General features: G+C 41.2%; 1 protein-coding gene across 1 annotated transcript in view; it reads right to left on the reverse strand.

Moving 5' to 3' along the window:
• fam210b (family with sequence similarity 210 member B) overlaps positions 1–5,726 on the reverse strand; it is a 56,303-nt gene extending 50,577 nt beyond the window's left edge. Inside the window, exon 1 of the mRNA XM_059980459.1 lies at positions 5,323–5,726. Within this exon, the coding sequence (XP_059836442.1) occupies positions 5,323–5,544 (222 nt within the window). The 5' untranslated portion in view covers positions 5,545–5,726. The remainder of the gene's footprint in view (positions 1–5,322) is intronic.
• Between the last annotated feature and the right edge of the window lie 12,958 nt (positions 5,727–18,684).

Below are 18,684 nucleotides of genomic sequence, written 5' to 3' on the forward strand. Positions count from 1 at the left end.
AAACAAGTAACACACAGAAAATGTTGGTGGAACGCAGCGGGCCAGGCAGCATCTATAGGGAGACCCTTCCTGACGAAGGGTCTTGGCCCGAAACGTCGACAGCGCTTTTCCCTATAGATGCTGCCTGGCCTGCTGTATTCCACCAGCATTTTGTGTGTGTTGCCTTAATTTCCAGCATCTGCAGATTTACTCATGTTTGCCATGAGAAAAAGGAACTTCACAATGACAGCATTAAAACAAAAGTGCCGATGTAAGGAAATATTAACTTCAAATGGAGCATTTTACAAAATAATTACACACTTTCTGATATAATTGCTTGCTTTTGAGTTATCTCTTTTAAGATATTTGACATCTCTACTGTGTACATACATCTACTGATGCCTCTGGACACATCTTCAGTGATGTTCTATAAATGTACTATAAATGTAAGTCAGGTTTTAGCTGAATACAGCAAGACAACTTTTCTCACGGAAGAACCTTCGCTATACATTTTTCAGCACTCTGTTTATCAAATAGCTTAGTATCTGATGTGATGTGGAATGCTACATCAGTTGTGGGATTTCCATACTATAATGAAACAGCGACCATACATAACCTGCCAGCTAACTTGTTTTCTGCATCGGCGCATGAGAAACCCCTCATTCCCGAACAAATGTCCCACTTAGTCTAACAGTGTTTTTACTTCAGCCATCATAAATACCCAAAACTACTCCTGAGTCAGTGATGGGATGTGGGAAAAATGCCTGCATTTGAAATTTGTTGATTAGCCACATCAAAATAGATTGATGCATCATTATTTCTATTTAGCAATACAGCACAGGGTAGTCTCTTCTTGCCCATCAAGACACACCGCCCAGCAACCCCCGACAATCCCGAGCACCTCTAACCTAAATACAGGACAGTTAATCTACCTATTACGTGCTTGGACTGTGGGAGGAAACCAGAGGACCTAGAGAAAGCCCATGTGATCCAAGATGAGGACATGCAGAGACTTTACAGAACAGCACTGGAATTGAAGTTCGAAATGCAGAGCAGCCGAGTTGTAATAGCATTGTGCTAACTGCTACACTACTGTGGTGCCCAAAACATAAGAAGTTCTGCAGATACAGACATCCGTAGATACTGCCTGATTTGCTGAGCTCCTCCAGCACCAGTGTTCAAAGGCTGGAAAATAAAATCATGTATGCAATTTTGCTATGCTTCTAATTTAGGTAGGGTACATCATTGTCAACAGAATAATAGAGCTATCTTGCTCAATGCTGCCATAATTTGAGAAATATGTCATGTTGTTTGTCCTGCCGTGATCCACTGCCTAAGCACGTACTGTGCTGAGTTATCAGGCCAGGACAAGATCAGATCAGGGCAGCACAGTGACACAGCAGTTAAGAGTTGATGCCTCACAGTTTCAGAGACTGGGTTCAACCCTGACCTCTGATACTATATGGAGCTTGCTGACAGGTTAATTGGCCACTGTAAATTGACCCGTGTGCAGGAGAAAGGTAAAACTGAAGGAAGTTGATGAAATATGGAGAGAATAAAAGAATGTTACTGTAGGATGATAAACACAACAGATTCTGCAGATGGTGGAAATCCAGAGCGCACACACAAAATTCTGAAAGAGCTCAGTAGGTCAGTCAGCATCTATGGAGGGCAATACGCTCTCAATGTTTCAGGCCAAGACCCTTCATCGGGACTGGAAAGGAAGAGGGAAGAAGCCAGAATAGGAAGGTTAGGTAAGGGAAGTAGCAAAACCTGGGAGGTGATAGGTAAAGGGGAGGGTGATGAAGTGAGAAGCTGAAAAGGTAAAGGGCTGAAGAAGCAATCTCATAGGAGAGGAGAATGAACCATGGGACAAAGGTAAGGAGGGGCACCAGAGGGAAGTGATGGCCAGGTGAGGAGAAGAAAAGGGATAAACGGGGAGCTAGAGCGGGGAATGGAAAAAAAAGCAAGTAGAGGAGGAGAAATTGCAGAAAATTAGAGAAATCAATGAAATATGAGGTGTTGCTCCACTAACCTGAGAGTGATCTCATCGTGGCAGTAGCTGAGGCTATAATCCGACATGTCAGAATGGGAATGGGAAGTAGAATTAAAATGGGTGGCCACCAAGAGAACCCACGTGTTGAGGCAGACAGAGCGAAGGTGTTCAAAGCAGTTCCCCAATCTACATCGGGCATCACCAATACTGTAGGATCAGTATTTGCATTCTGTGACTGCAGCCTGTATTAGGAGCTATGACCAAATGGTGACCTGAAGTCAGGATTCAAACTTTCACTCTGCCCTAGCCCCAACAGACACTAAATTCAACGACAGCAAACCCACAGTACAAGGTACTAAGGGCTGCAGGGTGTGATCCTTGCTTCCACTTTGCTGATGCTTACATCCTGTACTTAGCCTCCACTGTCTTGCAGGCATCTGTTTTAAAGAATCTAGTTCATCCCAAACTGTAGATGGCTTCAACTCAGAGTACTCTGCTCTGATTTACCAAGATGCAGTACATCACGGTTGTCTAATTGTTTCTGTTTGAGATCCACACTCTGACCATAACTTTCATGACAAGGGAGATCAATTTCATGGGTCACAAGTTTCACATAGAACTACCAGCCCTCAGTTAAATAATTTCATTCAGAATTATCAATGCAAAGACTCTGAAAATTTGGGACAGCAAAAATAAATGAGAAAGTGTCATCAGCAGAAGAAAAAAATCAGAATCAGATTCATGTTTCGTATCACTGATATAAGTCATGAAATTTGTTGTTTTCTGCAGCAGTACACTGCAACATATAATACAAAAGCTATAAATTACAATAAATAAATATACTATATAAATTAAATAAGTAGTGCAAAAAGAGGAAAGAGTAGTGTTCATGGGTTCGTTGTCCATTCAGGAATCTGGGTAGAGGGGAAGAAGCTGCTCCTGAAAAGCGTGTGTCCTTGGGCTCCTGTACCTCCTCCTTGATGATAGCAAAGAGAAGAGGTACGTCTTGGCGATGGGGACCTTAACGATGGATGCCATCTTTTAGATCATTGCCTTTTGAAGGGGTCTTCGATGCTGGAGAGGCTAGTGCCCATGATGGAGCTGGCTGAGCTATTTTCTGATCCTGTGTTGTGGCCCTTGAATACCTGGTAGTGATCCAAACAGTTAGAATGCTCTCCTCAGTACATCTGTAGAAATTTGAAAATGCCTTTAGTGACAGACTCCTAATGAAATACAACAACTGGTGTGCCTTCTTTGTAACTGCATCAATACCTTGGGCCCAAGATAGATCTTCAGAGATGCTGACGCACAGGATCGTGAAACTGCTCACCCTCTCAACTGTTGATCCCTCAATGAGGACTGTGGTGGACCTCCCCTTCCTGAAGTCCACAAGCAATTCTGTCGTCTTACTATTGAGAGCTATGTTGTTGCTGCTACACCACTCAAACGGCTGATCAACCTTGCTCCTGTACTCCTCCTTGTCACCATCTAAAATTCTGCCAACAATAGTTGTGTCATAGACAAGTTTATAGATGGCGTTTGAGCTGTCCCTAGACACACAGTTGTGGGCGTACAGAGAGTACAGCAGCGGGCTAAGTATGCATCCCTGAGATGCACCCACGTTGACTGTCAGTGATGTTATTTCTGATCTGTAGTTTTCTGGCGAGGAAGTCAAGGGTCCATTTGCAGAGAGAAACAGAGACCCAGGTTTTGGAGTTTGCTGTTTAGAACTGAAGGTGTGATTGCATTGAATGCTGAGCTGTAATCAGTAAAAGGCAGCCTGACCTAAGTATTACTATTGTCCAAGTGATCCAAGGCCGAGTGGAGAGCCAGTGAGATTGAGCTGCTGTAGACCTATTGTGGCAAGGGGCACACTGCGGCAATCTATGAACTCATTGTTTTACTTTGTTACCAGAACACAAATTTCCCTTTTTCTAATAACCTGACACAAATTAGTAACTTTCACAGGCCAAATTAAAGAGTTTTATGAATTACCTATTATCAGATGAACAAAAAGCAATGACTCTGTCAAGTATGAATCATACTGTTTTGAGAAAACTAAGTAGTTATGTGTTTTAATTCCTTTAATAATCGTTCTGCTGTCTGTCACCTCGCTCATTTTTTACCCAGGGACAAGGAACACGTCACATCTGCAAACCTTCAGTAATTAATCCATTACCATTTCATTCAGTGCATTCCTTTCTTACTGTATTATCTGTAAACTCGCGGATCTTAAATGAGTTTCAGATAACTTTTGTGCCAAAGCACTAGATTTCACTACCATGAAGTAAAACGATCCCCATAATCAGACAACAACACACACAAAATGCTGGTGGAACACAGCAGGCCAGGCAGCATCTATTGTGAGAAGCACAGTCGATGTTTCGTCCTGACGAAGGGTCTCGGCCGGAAACGTCGACAGTGCTTCTCCCTATAGATGCTGCCTGGCCTGCTGTGTTCCACCAGCATTTTGTGTGTGTTGCTTGGATTTCCAGCATCTGCAGATTTCCTCGTGTTTGCCCCATAATCAGACGGTGGTTTACAATACTTTTCATGTTTCTGCTATGAATTTCATAAACAGATGGACTGCAGACTGTAGTCAGTTACAGCTGATATTTATTTCAGACCTCCTGAAAACATCTGAAATTCTAGGTACTGAACTACAGTATATACAAATTCCGTACCCAAACATTTCATGGCGCGCAGTGCTTCTGCTTTCCAATGCGATGCAAACAACGCCTGAGTGTTTGTTGTATTTTTTTCCCCTTCACAAAAGAGTTTGGTTCTATTTTGAAACAGTGAGGCAGAGTGAACTAAACCACACCTTAATTTACAAACAAGCGCTCCTCAGCTCACCTCCCCATTCGCTTTCTTTCAGGCTTCAGACTGTGGACGGACCTGAGGGGAGTCCAGAGACATCTGTGCACCTCTTCTAAATCGCTAGGAACACATAACTCACTACTGTATTTCGCTGTTGATCTTGGACGAGCAAATGCGCAGCATTTTACAACTAATAAATACCACACCAAGAATTCAGCCTGACCTTTTTCATATTTTCTTTTTTGCCTTTTGTTGCTTTAATACTATTTTTTAAAGCAGCCGCAAGACAAGCTCGAAGCAAACCGAAAATTGCTGGAAGCACATGTCTGACTGCTACTCAAAGATCAATCCGGCAGCGCTTAGAAAATAAAAATAACAAACTTTCCACCCGAGGGTTCTCTTACGTTAAGCAAAGTGTTTGACACCCTTCGCTATGTTTTGTGGCCAGCAGACCACTACCGCGGTGGAGTTATGATAGCGAGAGCTTCGCAAGGATTATGATCCGAAGGTTACACCGCTTTTCTCACCGTGCACAGTCCTCTTAATGCACCGAAGCGAGCGTCCGACCATCTGTCCGTGACTGCACAGCCCGGTGTCAGGGTGCGGGCTAGCCGGCTGTTGTGATCCCCTCGGGCGGTGCACGCTCCTTTCCTGACAGCTGCGTCGACTCCCCAGGCGCGGGCTCCTCTCCCCAAACACTTCAACAACATCAGGGTCTGCCTGGACTGCAGGAGAAAGTGTGGGGGCATTGTATCTGCGACCCTATTAAGGACACACTCGCAACTATTCCTCCTGCCCAGCCCCTTTGCTCGATGTGGACACAATAAGTGCCGTTCCCAGGGAGCGGTTCGGACGCCACAGCTCACTCTCGCTCTCTCTGTGCACTCAGTGCCACCACTCCGCGTGATTCAGCTGTTGTCACAGCACAGCAGTCCCGCCTCCGCCTCTTCCTCCCACCCACAAAGCAATTTACAACCAGCTGCACCATTGGCCGGGATCTCTGCTGATTGACGTGGGCACATTTCACAGCAAACTCCCGATCAAGGCACCGACGGAGTCAGTAACAAAAGTACAAGTTAACCGGGGTATTTACATTCCGTACACCGGGTCTGCTTATTTACTCTTAAAATGTACTTTGCGGACCCCGAACAGTATGCGTTTTCGACTGTAAATCTGCAAACCGCAGTGTTTACACAACAGCAAGGGATTACCTTAGAAGTAAAGGACAATTGGTCGCGTCATGGCACAGATTAAAGTGCAACGGAGCGTTATTGCTGGAAGAATCTTTAGCAAAGGTCACGAACCCCTTTGCACTGACATAATAGCCTCAGCCACATTTTTCTCGACTCGGATCTGTCACTCTCCTTTCCCGCGTGTTAACAGCGGAGGTAATAATTCAATCCAGTTACTGCAACTAGGTCATTTGTGCGGGCTGCACGTTAATCCGGCTCATCGAACAGAAATAATACGGCTTCTCGTTCACCAAAACACCATGCAGGAATCTGAAGGAAAGTGCCGGACTGACTGCAAGCCAAACTTCAAGCGCACAATCAAAAAACAGCCGTGATGCCGTCCCCCTGTAATCTTCAGAGATATGGACAATTCCCTGTCCTAAACAGTAGACCCGTATCATCGGCACTACACCCCATTCATTCCTCCAATTACATATGCAAATTGGGCAATCAGTGTCAGTGTCCTCCCTCGGGTCAATACGTTCTGCTTCAAGGTCTGATCTCGTTCACTAGCTTCAATATGCCCAGGTATTCAAATCATCCTCTTACTATCGATCTATATGAATGGATACTCCACACCGAGCAGCAATACAGAACTGCCCGAGATTTCCATGGGACAAACGAAACATAACAAGGATGTCCTCAAAGCCTCCTTGGAAAATATGCATAACCGCTGACTGACTCAACAGGATTCCTGGCAAGACCCCATTCAAATTGTTAGAGAAGCTCTGGGAAGAGACAACACATTCTGAGTCTTCATAAAGACAGCAGTTATAGGCTCCGAGCAGAAATAGCAGAAGGAATGCATAAGTCAAACCATCCACTCCCCACCAATAGGAGGCAGCATCCGTGGATGCTTAATACATTTGTCACCTCAGAATTCTTTACTGTGAAGAACTGCTTAAGAAGAAGGTAAAATATGTATTAAATATGATTTTAAAATATAAATCAAGTGCATATTAGTTGTCATCCAATTTGGACTGGATTTTTTAAATTCAAAGGTTTGTTTGAATTCACACACTGTAAAGTCTTGGCAAGCCTAGGCATTCAATCCATAATTTTGCATTAGCACCATATTTTCAATCTGTAGAGGTCTATACTAGCCATTTTTTTTCTTTAAGCCAAAAGTTTCACCTATGCAATTTGAGAAGCTCGGTGTTATACATGGCTTGGTACTGAGCCAGGTGGGTCAGAATAAGTAGAGGTATGTGCTCTGACAGAATGCACCTTGTGAACTGGCTCACATCCCAGTGCCTGGAGTTCTGTACTGCTGAAGTGAAGCAGCGTGCCTTCTTATCTTCTGAATTGGCTGTTAATGTATGCTCAATTTCTTTAACATTTTAATAACCAATTCATTTGAAATCCTTTAGTCTAATATACTGCTTTCAGTGCTCATGGTGTGATAACCAACAGTTGGAAAAAAAACATAGACCAGCTGAATGCTTTGGCAAACACCCACATTCAGTCTACGGTGGCAACACTGAGCTTCCTCTTACCTACCACTTTAATACTTCATCCCACCTCCATGCTGACTGACCTGTCTGTGGCCTCCTGTCCTGTTACAACAGGGCTTGAGGAACATCTCCGTGTCTACTGCATCGATATCTTCAGCAATCTATATCACATTCAACAATTTCATTTTAATAACTTAAAAAGCTTACTTTCTCTGCTTGTGTCAAATGAGGCAGGTTTTCCTGCTGTATTTCTAATATTACTCTGCCGTTCATTCTCCAACAGCATGGTCTGATGTGTCAGGCTTTGCATTTCACAGTTTTTTAATCTTCATTTTTGAGCTCTCTCTCCCTCTTGACTGCCTTGTTAAACCATCAGCCAGGTAACTTCAAAGTTAGATACAGATATATAGAATTATAGAAATTAAGAACAGGGGTACACCAGTTGTATCACTAAATCTGCTCCATCATTCAATATGATTAAGGCTAATCATTGTAATTCAACACCCTGCTTCTCTCTCCCCATATCTCTTGACCTCTTTAGCCGCAAGAAAATATATCAAAAATAGGAGTAGGAGCAGGCCACTTAGCCCCTCTAGCCTGCCTTACCTTTTCATATGACCACGGCTAATCTGCCCCAAGCTCTGCCTCTTCATCTGTGTCAGTTTTCCAAACACCGTACATTTTAAAAATGTACCTCCTTTCTCTGAGTACCCCAATTATCCAGTCTTTACAAATTTCTGGGTTAAAAATTCCACAGATTCAACACCCTCTGGGAGAAGTTCTTACACAAGCCAGTTTTAATTGATTGACCCCATAATCTAGTAACTATTGTCACCTCAGTCAAGATTCCTCCACTAGTGGGAACAGACTGTCATACCCTCGAGGTACGTTTCAACGAAATAACTGAAAATTCTGCGAAAATCCTGAGAATGTAAATCATCTACTTTCTTCAGTTACTCTGGATAGGACACCCCTCTAATTCCAGCAAGTGATCTAGTGAATCTTTTTTTGAATCACATCCAATGCCATGATACACAGTGCCTTGAAAAGTTATTCAGTCCCCAGAACTATTTTAACATTTTACGGCAACACAAGTGAATCTGCAGATGCTGGAAATAAATAAAAACACAAAATGCTGGCAGAACTCAGCAGGCCAGACAGCATCTATGGGAGGAGGTAGTGACGACATTTCGGGCCGAAACCCTTCATCAGGAGTGAAGTTCAAAAGTTTCAGGGCCAAAGAAATAGTAGGTTGGGAACAGAGAGAGAGGCTCTTGCTGAACTCCTGTCAGAGAGAAGATCTGAACTTCTTCAGTGTAGGCATCACTGGAAGAGGCTTCGCAGTAGTGAATTCAAAGGCAACATGAGTGAATCCTGATAAAGGGTTTCGGCCCGAATCGTCGTCACTACCTCCTCCCATAGATGCTGTTTGGCCTGCTGAGTTCTGCCAGCATTTTGTGTTTTTATCAACATTTTACGGTCCCATTTTCTAAATTTAAAATATATTGAAGTAGGATTTTTTGAGCTAATTGACAAAACATTGTCCATCATGTCAAATCAAAAGAAAGTAATCCAGAACCTGTCCACAATTTACTAAAATTTAAAAAAAACTAAATCGTGAGGCTGATAAGGTATTCATCCTCTTCGTAATTACTACACAAACTTTCCTCAGGTGCAATACTATATATTACCTTAACAGCTCATCCAATTTGTTGATGTAGAGAATTGAATGATCACCTAAATAAATACCCCCTCTCTCTGTAACGTCCAATGGTAGATTTTCAATAGACCAAACATGAAGACAAAAGAGCATTCAATGTAATCAGGGAAATGATGTTAGAGAAGCTCAAATCTAGGGAAGGGTACAAGACCATCTCAAAGGCACTGAACATACCTTGGAGCTCAGTGTAGTCCATCATGTAAAAGTGAAAAATATGAAAACACAGCTACATTGACTAGGTCAGGGCACTCCATAAGCTTAGTCACCAGAGGAGAATGGCACTTGTAAGAGAGGCAACTGTGATGCCAACAGTCACTCTGAGTGAACTGTAGAGTTCAGTGGCTGCAACTGAAGATGAAGTTCTTGGCTGCTAAATCTCTTAGGGCCTTGCACTAAGAGGTATTTATGGAAGTTGTAAGGAAGATGCAATGGCTAAAAATTAAAGTGTATCCTTTCCTGTAAAGACTTTGCAAAGAGTCCCTTAGAAGAAACTGTAAAGATGCAGAAGGTCTTGTGGTTGGATGAGACTAAAGTGGAATGTTTTTGGCCTCAACACTAAGAGGTACGTGTGGCATAAATCTAACTCTGCACATTAGCTGGGTAACACCACTCCTACTGTATACTGGAGGCAGCATCATGCTACGGGGATGCTTTTCACCAGCAGTGACTGCAAATCTGGTCAGGATTGATGGGAAGATGAATGCTGCTAAACACAGAGAGATCCTGGATTTTAAAAAAAGCTTAAACTGGGAAGAAAGTTCATCTTTCAGCCAGTCAGCGACCCAAAGCACACTGCTAGAACAACCATGGAGTGGCTTTAAATGAAGAAAACTGATGCCCCTGAGTGGCCCAGTCACCTGAGTGACCTTGGTCCGATTGAACATCTCTGGCGAGACCTCAAGATTGCTGTCCACTGCCGCTTCCCAACTAACCTGGCAGAGCTTGAGCAATTTTTCAAGGAGGAATGGACAAATCGTGTTCCATCATGTTGTCCAAAGCCAATAGAGACTTAGCACAGAAGACTAGTGGTGATAATAGCTGCAGGACATGGATCCGTTAAGGACTGAGCAAAGGGGGTGAATATTTTTGAGCTGCTGATGTTTCAGTTTTTCAGGTTTTAGATTTCATGCTCTACAATTCTCCCTGTTTTTGAGATCTATGTGAAACAAGGAACATGCAATTCACAAATAAAAATTCTGTTAAATTAATCAAAATCCCTGGTTGTAATACTCATTTATGTGAACAAATGGTTTGGGGCTAAATATTTAAACAAGGCCCTGTAAATTCTTGGGTAAGGGTGCAAAACTGTGCTTTGGATGTAGCAAGAGATATTCTGTTAGTTATGTAACTTCCCTGAACCGCTTGATTATCAGAGGATATACTCATCTCAACATCTGCCCCTGACATCATAATTGAGAAGACTGTGTTCTCTTGAATACTCCTTTTTGAGAATGAAAGCTTCTGTTATTGAATTTGAAATTTGTAATCAAGGTTGCTGGGCGTTGTAGGATAACTTAGCTCCAGATTGAATCAATTACATTGTGTTTATTTAGCATCTTTGATAAGCCAAACAGTCTTTCCTCCTCTGTTGAAAGAACCTTGCTATTCATCTGAAAAGAATAAAAAATAATTTTGTCTTTATGTCAGCCTTTTGTTCATTTATTTCCCCTGCCATTTACCTACAAAAGAAGTCATTTTAGAAATGTGAATTACATTTGTGCAAATTAAAACATTTTCAGAGTGATTAGGAGAATGCAGAATTGGGATCTCAGGGCTGAGTCCGTTTTAAAAGAAAAAGGCTGTTTAACATCGATAACTAGTTAATGTTACTAACCTGTAGCTAAAAATTATCTTGTTAGTGTTTAAGATGGTTCTGATGATAGTCAGCAACTACTTATCAGCAGCAAAATACAAAACAAAGAAAACTACTGAATACTGTACCTCATTAATAACAATCAGTAGAGTCAAGGCACAGTCATGGCTTCACCAAGAGCAAGGAAAGTAATGATGCCTGATCAATTTAAGCACCAGACTGAACTGGAAAGGTCGGATACAGGCTGATTGTGGCGGTGGGATTCAGCCTACAAGATCAGTATGATATCGAGGAACAACCTGATGCTTGGATGATTTAAGTGCTGGACCTGATTGAAAAGGGCAGGGTATCGGGACAGGAGGTGAGGTGAGGGCCATTTCTGCCCAGCTCTGTTGTAATGTGAGTATTATTAAAAGTAAGTTAATACTAATCGGGGAGCTGTTGGTAGCAAGAGGCAGGATCTGGGGTTGGCGGGGTCTTTACTTCCGCTCTTTTTACTCCCAGTATGCATTGTATATAGTTCCTCCACCCATGCCACACGAGGTACCTGGAAGCCTCTGTATTGTAAATATCATTTGCCATCCCAGATAAAGATGCTGTTTTGGTCATCAAGTTGTCGAGTGGTCTTTTTGTAAAGTAAAAGTTACCACAGGTTCTACTCGTTGCTCCGTGATGTTTACACAACTCCGCGCTGAACTGAGGCTGTGGCCTGCTCTGACTGCAGTGATGCCTGGCTTCGTATCTTTCATAAAACTTCAGTTCTGAACCTATTTGCTTACTTTTATTGTTTGCACAATTTTTTCGTCTTTCTCTGTGCATTAGGTGGACGACAGTCTTTTTTTAAATACACTCTTTTAAGGTTTATTTGTTCTGTGGCTGCCGGTATGAAGACAAATTCAAGGTTGTATAATGTATGCATACTTGATAATAAATGTACTTTGAATTTTGAAGATCAGTGTGAGAGCTCTGCAAGAATCATATGTGACTTGTGGAGTGCATATAGTGTACCTGTGATGCATAATCAGTATAAAAATGCATATCTATCAATCAGGTCAAGGGTTGAAATTAAATGTGTATATTCTGGATGAGGTAAAATGAAAAGGAAACATATATTTGATTTGATGGGATTATAAATTAGTCTATGCACCAAATGAGGCAAAATGCCAAATGCTACATTTAATCATTATGCAAATATCCATTGGCATGGGAAGGTAAACATTCCATTTGGGCATCTGATGTATTCATCTAGAAGGCCTTGGCATATTGAATTACGTATCTTGACACTTACCCGTGTTATATTCAACAATCATGCCACTTTTGTTAGTGTTCATCTTGGTGACTGGTTTCATAACCTTAATCCTTGATGATAAAGAACTGTAGATGGCTAGGGGCTGAATTACAGACGTGTTTGTGGGCATGCTGGAATTCTCCCAGGAACTGAGCCAAAACCATGTCTGTATTTCATTCTTATCAGCCAAACTATGGTGTTCCATTCAAAACTGAATTGCTTGGTGTGCTGCTGGCAACCTCCCCTCACTTTTAGTAAAATCCAGTACTTTTTTTCAAGGCAGGAAATAACATGTTTTCAAAACAATAAATTTGAAACTTACTGGAAAACCAGATAATATGGTAGAGAATGATGCAATGTGAATGGGGGTTCTGTCCGCCATACCTTTGCTAGCTCTTTCCTCTTATCTCTGTGAATCCTCACTTACTGTATTTATTCACCTCTGCTTGGAAAGATTTTACTGAATCTGTTTCCATCATTCCTTCAGGCTGTTCATCACAGATCACAACTCATGGAAAAGAACGATTCTTCGTGTGATCTCTGGCTCTTAGCCACTGTAAATAAATTCTCCTGATCTAACCTATCAAAAGGTCTCAGGATTACGAACAGGCAACAAATTATGATCTCCGGGCTAAGAAGAACATACTGAGCTCCTCTATATAAAGTATCCTATTACCGTTCCAGAAATCTTGCCAATACATTCTTTTAACCTTGTCAAACATTTTGCTTAAAGTACTGTGACCAGTTTTGACTTTTATCAAGGGCGAGAATGTAAACAGCATTTTATTAGATATTTAGTAAAAATATTAACCTTTCTTTATATTACTAGGGAGTCCATATTCCTTTTTAATAGCCTTTTCAAGTGGTTTTGTAACTCTTCTATACTTGTGTACCTAAGCCATAAGACTATAAGACGTAGAAGCATAATTAGGCCATTCAGCCCATCAAGTCTGCTCTGCCACTCCAACATGGCTGATTTATTATGCTTCTCAACCCCATTCTCCTGCCTTCACCCAGTGACCTTTGATGCCCTTACTAAACAAGTACCTCTGCTTTAAATATACCAAGCAGCCTGGCCCCAACAGACGGCTGTGGCAATGAATTCCATATATTCACTACCCTCTGGCTAAGGAAATTCCTGCTCATCTCTGTTCTAAAGGGATGTCCTTCTGTTCTGAGGCCGTGCCCTCTGATCCTAAACTCCTGCACTATAGGTCCCAATACTGACCCCTGTGGAACACCACTAGTCGCTGGCAGCCAACCAGAAAAGGCTGCTTTTATTCCCACTGTTGCTCCTGTCAGTCAGTCAAGTCTTTCCATGCTGGTAGCTTTTCTGTAATACTGAGATTATTTAGCAACTTCCTGTGCAGCGCCTGGTCAAAGGCCTTCTGAAAATCCAAGTAAGCAACATCCTCTGACTCGCCTTTGTCTGTCCTGCCTATTATTTCCTGAAAGAATTCCATTGCTGATGTCTTCCATAGTGAAGACTGACGCAAAATACTTCTTGAGATCATCCGCCATTTCTTTGTCCCCCATTACTAGCTCTCCAGAACCATTTTCCAGCAGTCTGATACCTATCGCACATCTCTTTATATATTTCAAATATCTTCCGGTACCTTCTTTTATTTTATTGGCTAGTTTACCTTCCTATTCCATCTTTTCTTTCCTTACTATTTTTTAGTTGTTTTCTGTTGATTTTTAAAAACTTCCTAATGCTCTGGCTTCCCATTAATTTTTGCTGTATTATATACCCTCTCTTTTGCTTTTATGCTGTCTTTGACTTCCCTTGTCAGCTACGTTAGTAATCCCTTTTGTTGCAGGGGAGGATGGCTGACAGGGGAACTGCCTGTTTCTTTAACTGCATCCCTTATAGAACTGAGCAATTTAATACCCAGTTCCTCTTCTTATTCTTGACACCAAAATGCTTCTCTTCAGAGTTCCCTTTATTATATTTCATCTGCTATATTATGGTTTTGCTTCAGGCAACTCATAGTGTAGCTGTAACCTAATAAATCACTGTAATTTGGGCAAAGGAAAATTCTTGTAAAAATATGCAGCATATCTCAGGTTCCAACTGATAGCTTAAACTATTATGCAGTATATCATATGCGTAATTGCAGGAATAATATGCTGCTATTTGCATTGCAATCCATCTTTCCCAGAAAGACTGGATCCAGTTGCATTATCTACTGTCGCTCAACATTGCAATGATCATATAATCAGCCTGTCACTCAAACTTAATGATTATTTTGGAAATACTCAGCTGCTCGCTTTTCTGGCCGAAATTGTAGAAGCTGTTTATAGCTTCTTCATCTTTCATTGTTTTTTTTTCTGTGAGTACATTAACTTTACAACATTTAAATTTATGATTGTTTTCCTGATAGCCCAGCTTCACTCCATTATTGTGAACCTGACAATGGATAGCTCAATATGTAAGTACAATTGCTGTTACTTTCTTGTTTTTGTTGGAGTCTTCACAGCATATGAATTGGCCATTGTCAGCTCTCTGAGAGTGACTGATCATTCTCAATTATGATTAGCTTCACATTAGTGACAATGTTAAGTATGCTTAGGAAGTTCAGGAGCAATTTCTCTGACATCATTGAACAGAGTAGAATACTTACTTTGGGAGATTGGTTTCTAGTATCTACTTTTACTCCACACGCTGCACACGAAAAGCTGACAGTATTCTGAAGGACCCTACGCACCCCTCACACAAACTCTTCTCCCTCCTGCCATCTGGCAAAAGGTACTGAAGCATTCAGGCTCTCAACAGTTTCTTCCCCCAAGCCATCAGACTCCTCAATATTCAGAGTCTAGACTGACATCTGCATCATTTATCATTATATTGTAATTTGTCCTCTACTGTGCCTATTGTCTTGTTTATTAATTATTGTACTACCCTGCACTTTATGTAGTCCTGTGCAGTTTTTATGTTGTTTTACGTAGTCTAGTGTAGCCTTGTGCTGTCTCACATAGTCTAGTGTAGTTTTTTTTTGTTTCATGTAGCACCAGGGTCCCGGAGGAACATCGTTTTGTTTTTACTGTGTACTGTACCAGCAGTTTATGGTCGAAATGACAATAAACTTTGCTTGACTATGTCTTCTCTATTGGACTGGGTTGAGTACGATGGAAACCCAGGTACCTGGGATGTTGCCTTACTATTGGTCTGTTAGCCAAAATTTAGACTTTTGTAGAGAAATGATTGGTGATACACTTCCAATGCTCTCTGTTGATTATCAGTTCCTTGGCAGCATGCAGGAAAGTGAGAAGCTCTCCCCCATGGTGGACTGTGAGCTTAATGCTTGGATTGAGGCCTTGATCTTCATACACCCTTCTTCAAATGTCTGAAGGCGCACTTGGAGTGGCGGCGAATTTCCTCGTTGATGTCTGCCTTTGCTGAGAAGTGACTTCCAGGCCTTTCAATGTGATCCACTCTTACATTTTGTTGTGGATCCTTTTCTCATAGAATGTTTAACAAAAGGCCCTTTCTCCTCAGTGTTTAAGTGAATGAGTTAGATGGCTTCCAGTTCAGGCTCAGTTAATGGATACAAGCATCATGTGCAGCTCACTGACTGAGCTTGGAGCAACCATGGCATTCAACTAAAGGTGAAGGTGATTGGGGAATTTCCAGTTCTTTCTGCACATTACCTTTAGTTCAGAGGAAAGCTGTAGTTCATGCATATCACCATTGTTATAGTCATTGTCATCTCTGTTTCTGTTTATGAAGTCAAGGGAGTTTTGCTGGACAATTCCCAATACTGGTGTGACTTTGCTGTCGGAACGATCAATGATGTTGACATCCATTTTCTGAAGTACTGTCTTCCCCCAACCAAGTCTTTGGAAGCACTTTGATCACATTGATGCTATCTAAAGATAAATGCCTGGAATATGCTGGGATAGTATTACAATTTAAAGGTGGTGAGTACTTACAGTTATTATTTTGAGGGGAAAACTAGAGTCTTGCAATACAGTAGCCTTCAAAGATTAGCCGAGGTTTATTGCTTTGTCTTTAAATGGTTCTACATACGTGTATATTTGGTAGGCTGTCACTTAATTTTAAAACCTTGGAAATTTTGAAGAAATGTTAGAATGAAATGTAGTTTTGCAAGTTCAGCAATGTTAATAATATGTAAGGCAAAACTATATTTCAAAGTCTTTAGAAACTTACTGTATTTAAAGTAGCAGTCTACTGTACACAAAAGTGCTGTTAAAATGAGTCTTTTCACACTAGAAAATATTATTTCTATAGTTATTGCAACACACAGTTTTCTCTGCCTTACATCTCTTCAGGAATGAGGAATATAAAAGAGGTACAACAGTGACTGCAGACGCCTTAATCAACACATACTGTATGCTGGAAGAACTCAGCGAGTCAAGCAGCAACAATGGAGGAAAATTAACAGCCAAAGCCTGAAATGCTGTCAGTTCCTTTTCCACCATAGATGCTTCCTGACCCACTAATTTCCTCCAACATTTTCTGCGTGTTGAGGGATGCAATTGCCTGTCCTCACCCGCTTAACATTGTGATCTCTTCAGGTAATGTACCTGTCATCACAGAACCCATCCTTCATAAAACAAACCTTTCTGTTCCAGTAAACTGACACCTCATCTCCAATATCTCTCTCCCTCTTCAGTCCTGGTGTGCCATACCTTTCCAAATTCATAAAAAGTTTTCCCAGAGTTTCCTGCTTCAGTTTTGAGCCTAGAACATTGAACAATACAGTGCTGGAACTGGTCCTTTGACTCACAATATTGCTCTGACCTAAACTGACTTTCTCCAATTAGATCTCTGTCTGATTTGCCACAATAGCAAAATGATTCCCAAGGTATGAAGATGTACAGTATGTATCAATTAGAAAAGTAATCCAAATCTCCTCATATTTCTTGTCTGTAGCTTTGAACTTGCTAACTGTACCATTATCATCTACTGCCTTTGTTACTGGATGGACTACTCTTCCCTTTTGTTCTTAGACTGTGAATCCCCTAGAATCTTTCATTTTATTGCTTCAATGGCATTACCACTGGTGTTCCCCAATAATCTACTCCTGACCCTTTCCTACTTCTTATGAAAGTGCTTTCTCTCAGTGTCAACATCCAAAAAGTCAGCTTTACTTTCCATGTCAATTCTGGTAATGCCCATTTCTGTTTCAGTGCTACCCTTCTTCACCTTGTTTGTTTGGCCAAAGGCTGTTTTATGTTCATAACATTGTCTAAATCTAGTTCTGAATGCTCATCTGATATTGAAACCCTGCTCCCTGTATCAGTTACCTCTAATCTTGCCTGATCCAATGCACTCTGGTCAATTAATTACGCCCCTATAAACTAAGATTATCAAATCTCACCTCGTAATGCTCCAACTAACCTAAAGTCCCATTTACCCATTGTCCTTGTGCTTGAATTTTACATTTCAAAATTCTCACCCTTGTTCTAAATTACTCCCGTAGTCTTTTCTTGCTCACTATGTAATAACTGTAAATTCCTCTGGCCCCACAGCTTTGCAAGATGCTTGGTTCTGTGAATTCTAATCTCCTCAGATTTAATCTCTTTTCTTAAACAGTACAATTTCATCCCTGATGGCATTGCTTCTCTATATCTCCTTTCTTTTTAATTCATTATATAAAAATCAACAAGTTTTTAACCTAACGGTTAGAGTTTTAGTGAATTGCCTTAATAACTCCACAGGTAGTTCAATGTCATGTCTTGACAGATAATGATAGTAAACTCATTTGGAGGTTTTGCTACGTTAAATGCTGCAGGCAAATATAAGAGTTTTGTTGGATAACAGCTACCAAAAAAAAGAAAATGGAGGATAGGGACATCAAGTGTGGAGCATGCTAATATGCTCAGTCGTTTGAAGATAAAAAGGGGTAGTGTTAAGTTTCTTAAAGAACACTAAAGTGAAGAAAGTGAAGAGAGGAGACAAGTAAGTTTTTTAGGACTTTGATCAATATCTTCATGTCATCTCTCGCTGCAAGCAGAGTAACAGAGGACTAGCTAATGTTGTTCCGTTAGTTAAGAAGGATGATGGAGATATTCCTGGAAACTATAGACCAGTGAGTCTCAAGCCAGTGGTAGGGAAATGTCTGGAGAGGATTATTACGGATCCTTATTAATTATGAGCAACAGGCAAACCATGGTCTAATTAGGGACCACCAACATAGCTTTGTGTGCAAGGCTGTTATGAAGAAGTGATATTAGTAGAACTGTGGATGTTATCTACATGAATTTTAATAAGGTTTTTGACAAGGCTCCTCATTGAAGGCTTGTCCAGAACATTAAATTGAGTGTACTGTACATCGCATCTAGGCAGCTGGGTTCACATGAATCACTTGGTAAATCTCAAATGTTTAACACAAGGCTTATAAGGGAAATCAGGTAG

Source organism: Hypanus sabinus, chromosome 9 (genome assembly GCF_030144855.1).
Source record: "Hypanus sabinus isolate sHypSab1 chromosome 9, sHypSab1.hap1, whole genome shotgun sequence".
Lineage (NCBI taxonomy): Eukaryota > Metazoa > Chordata > Chondrichthyes > Myliobatiformes > Dasyatidae > Hypanus > Hypanus sabinus.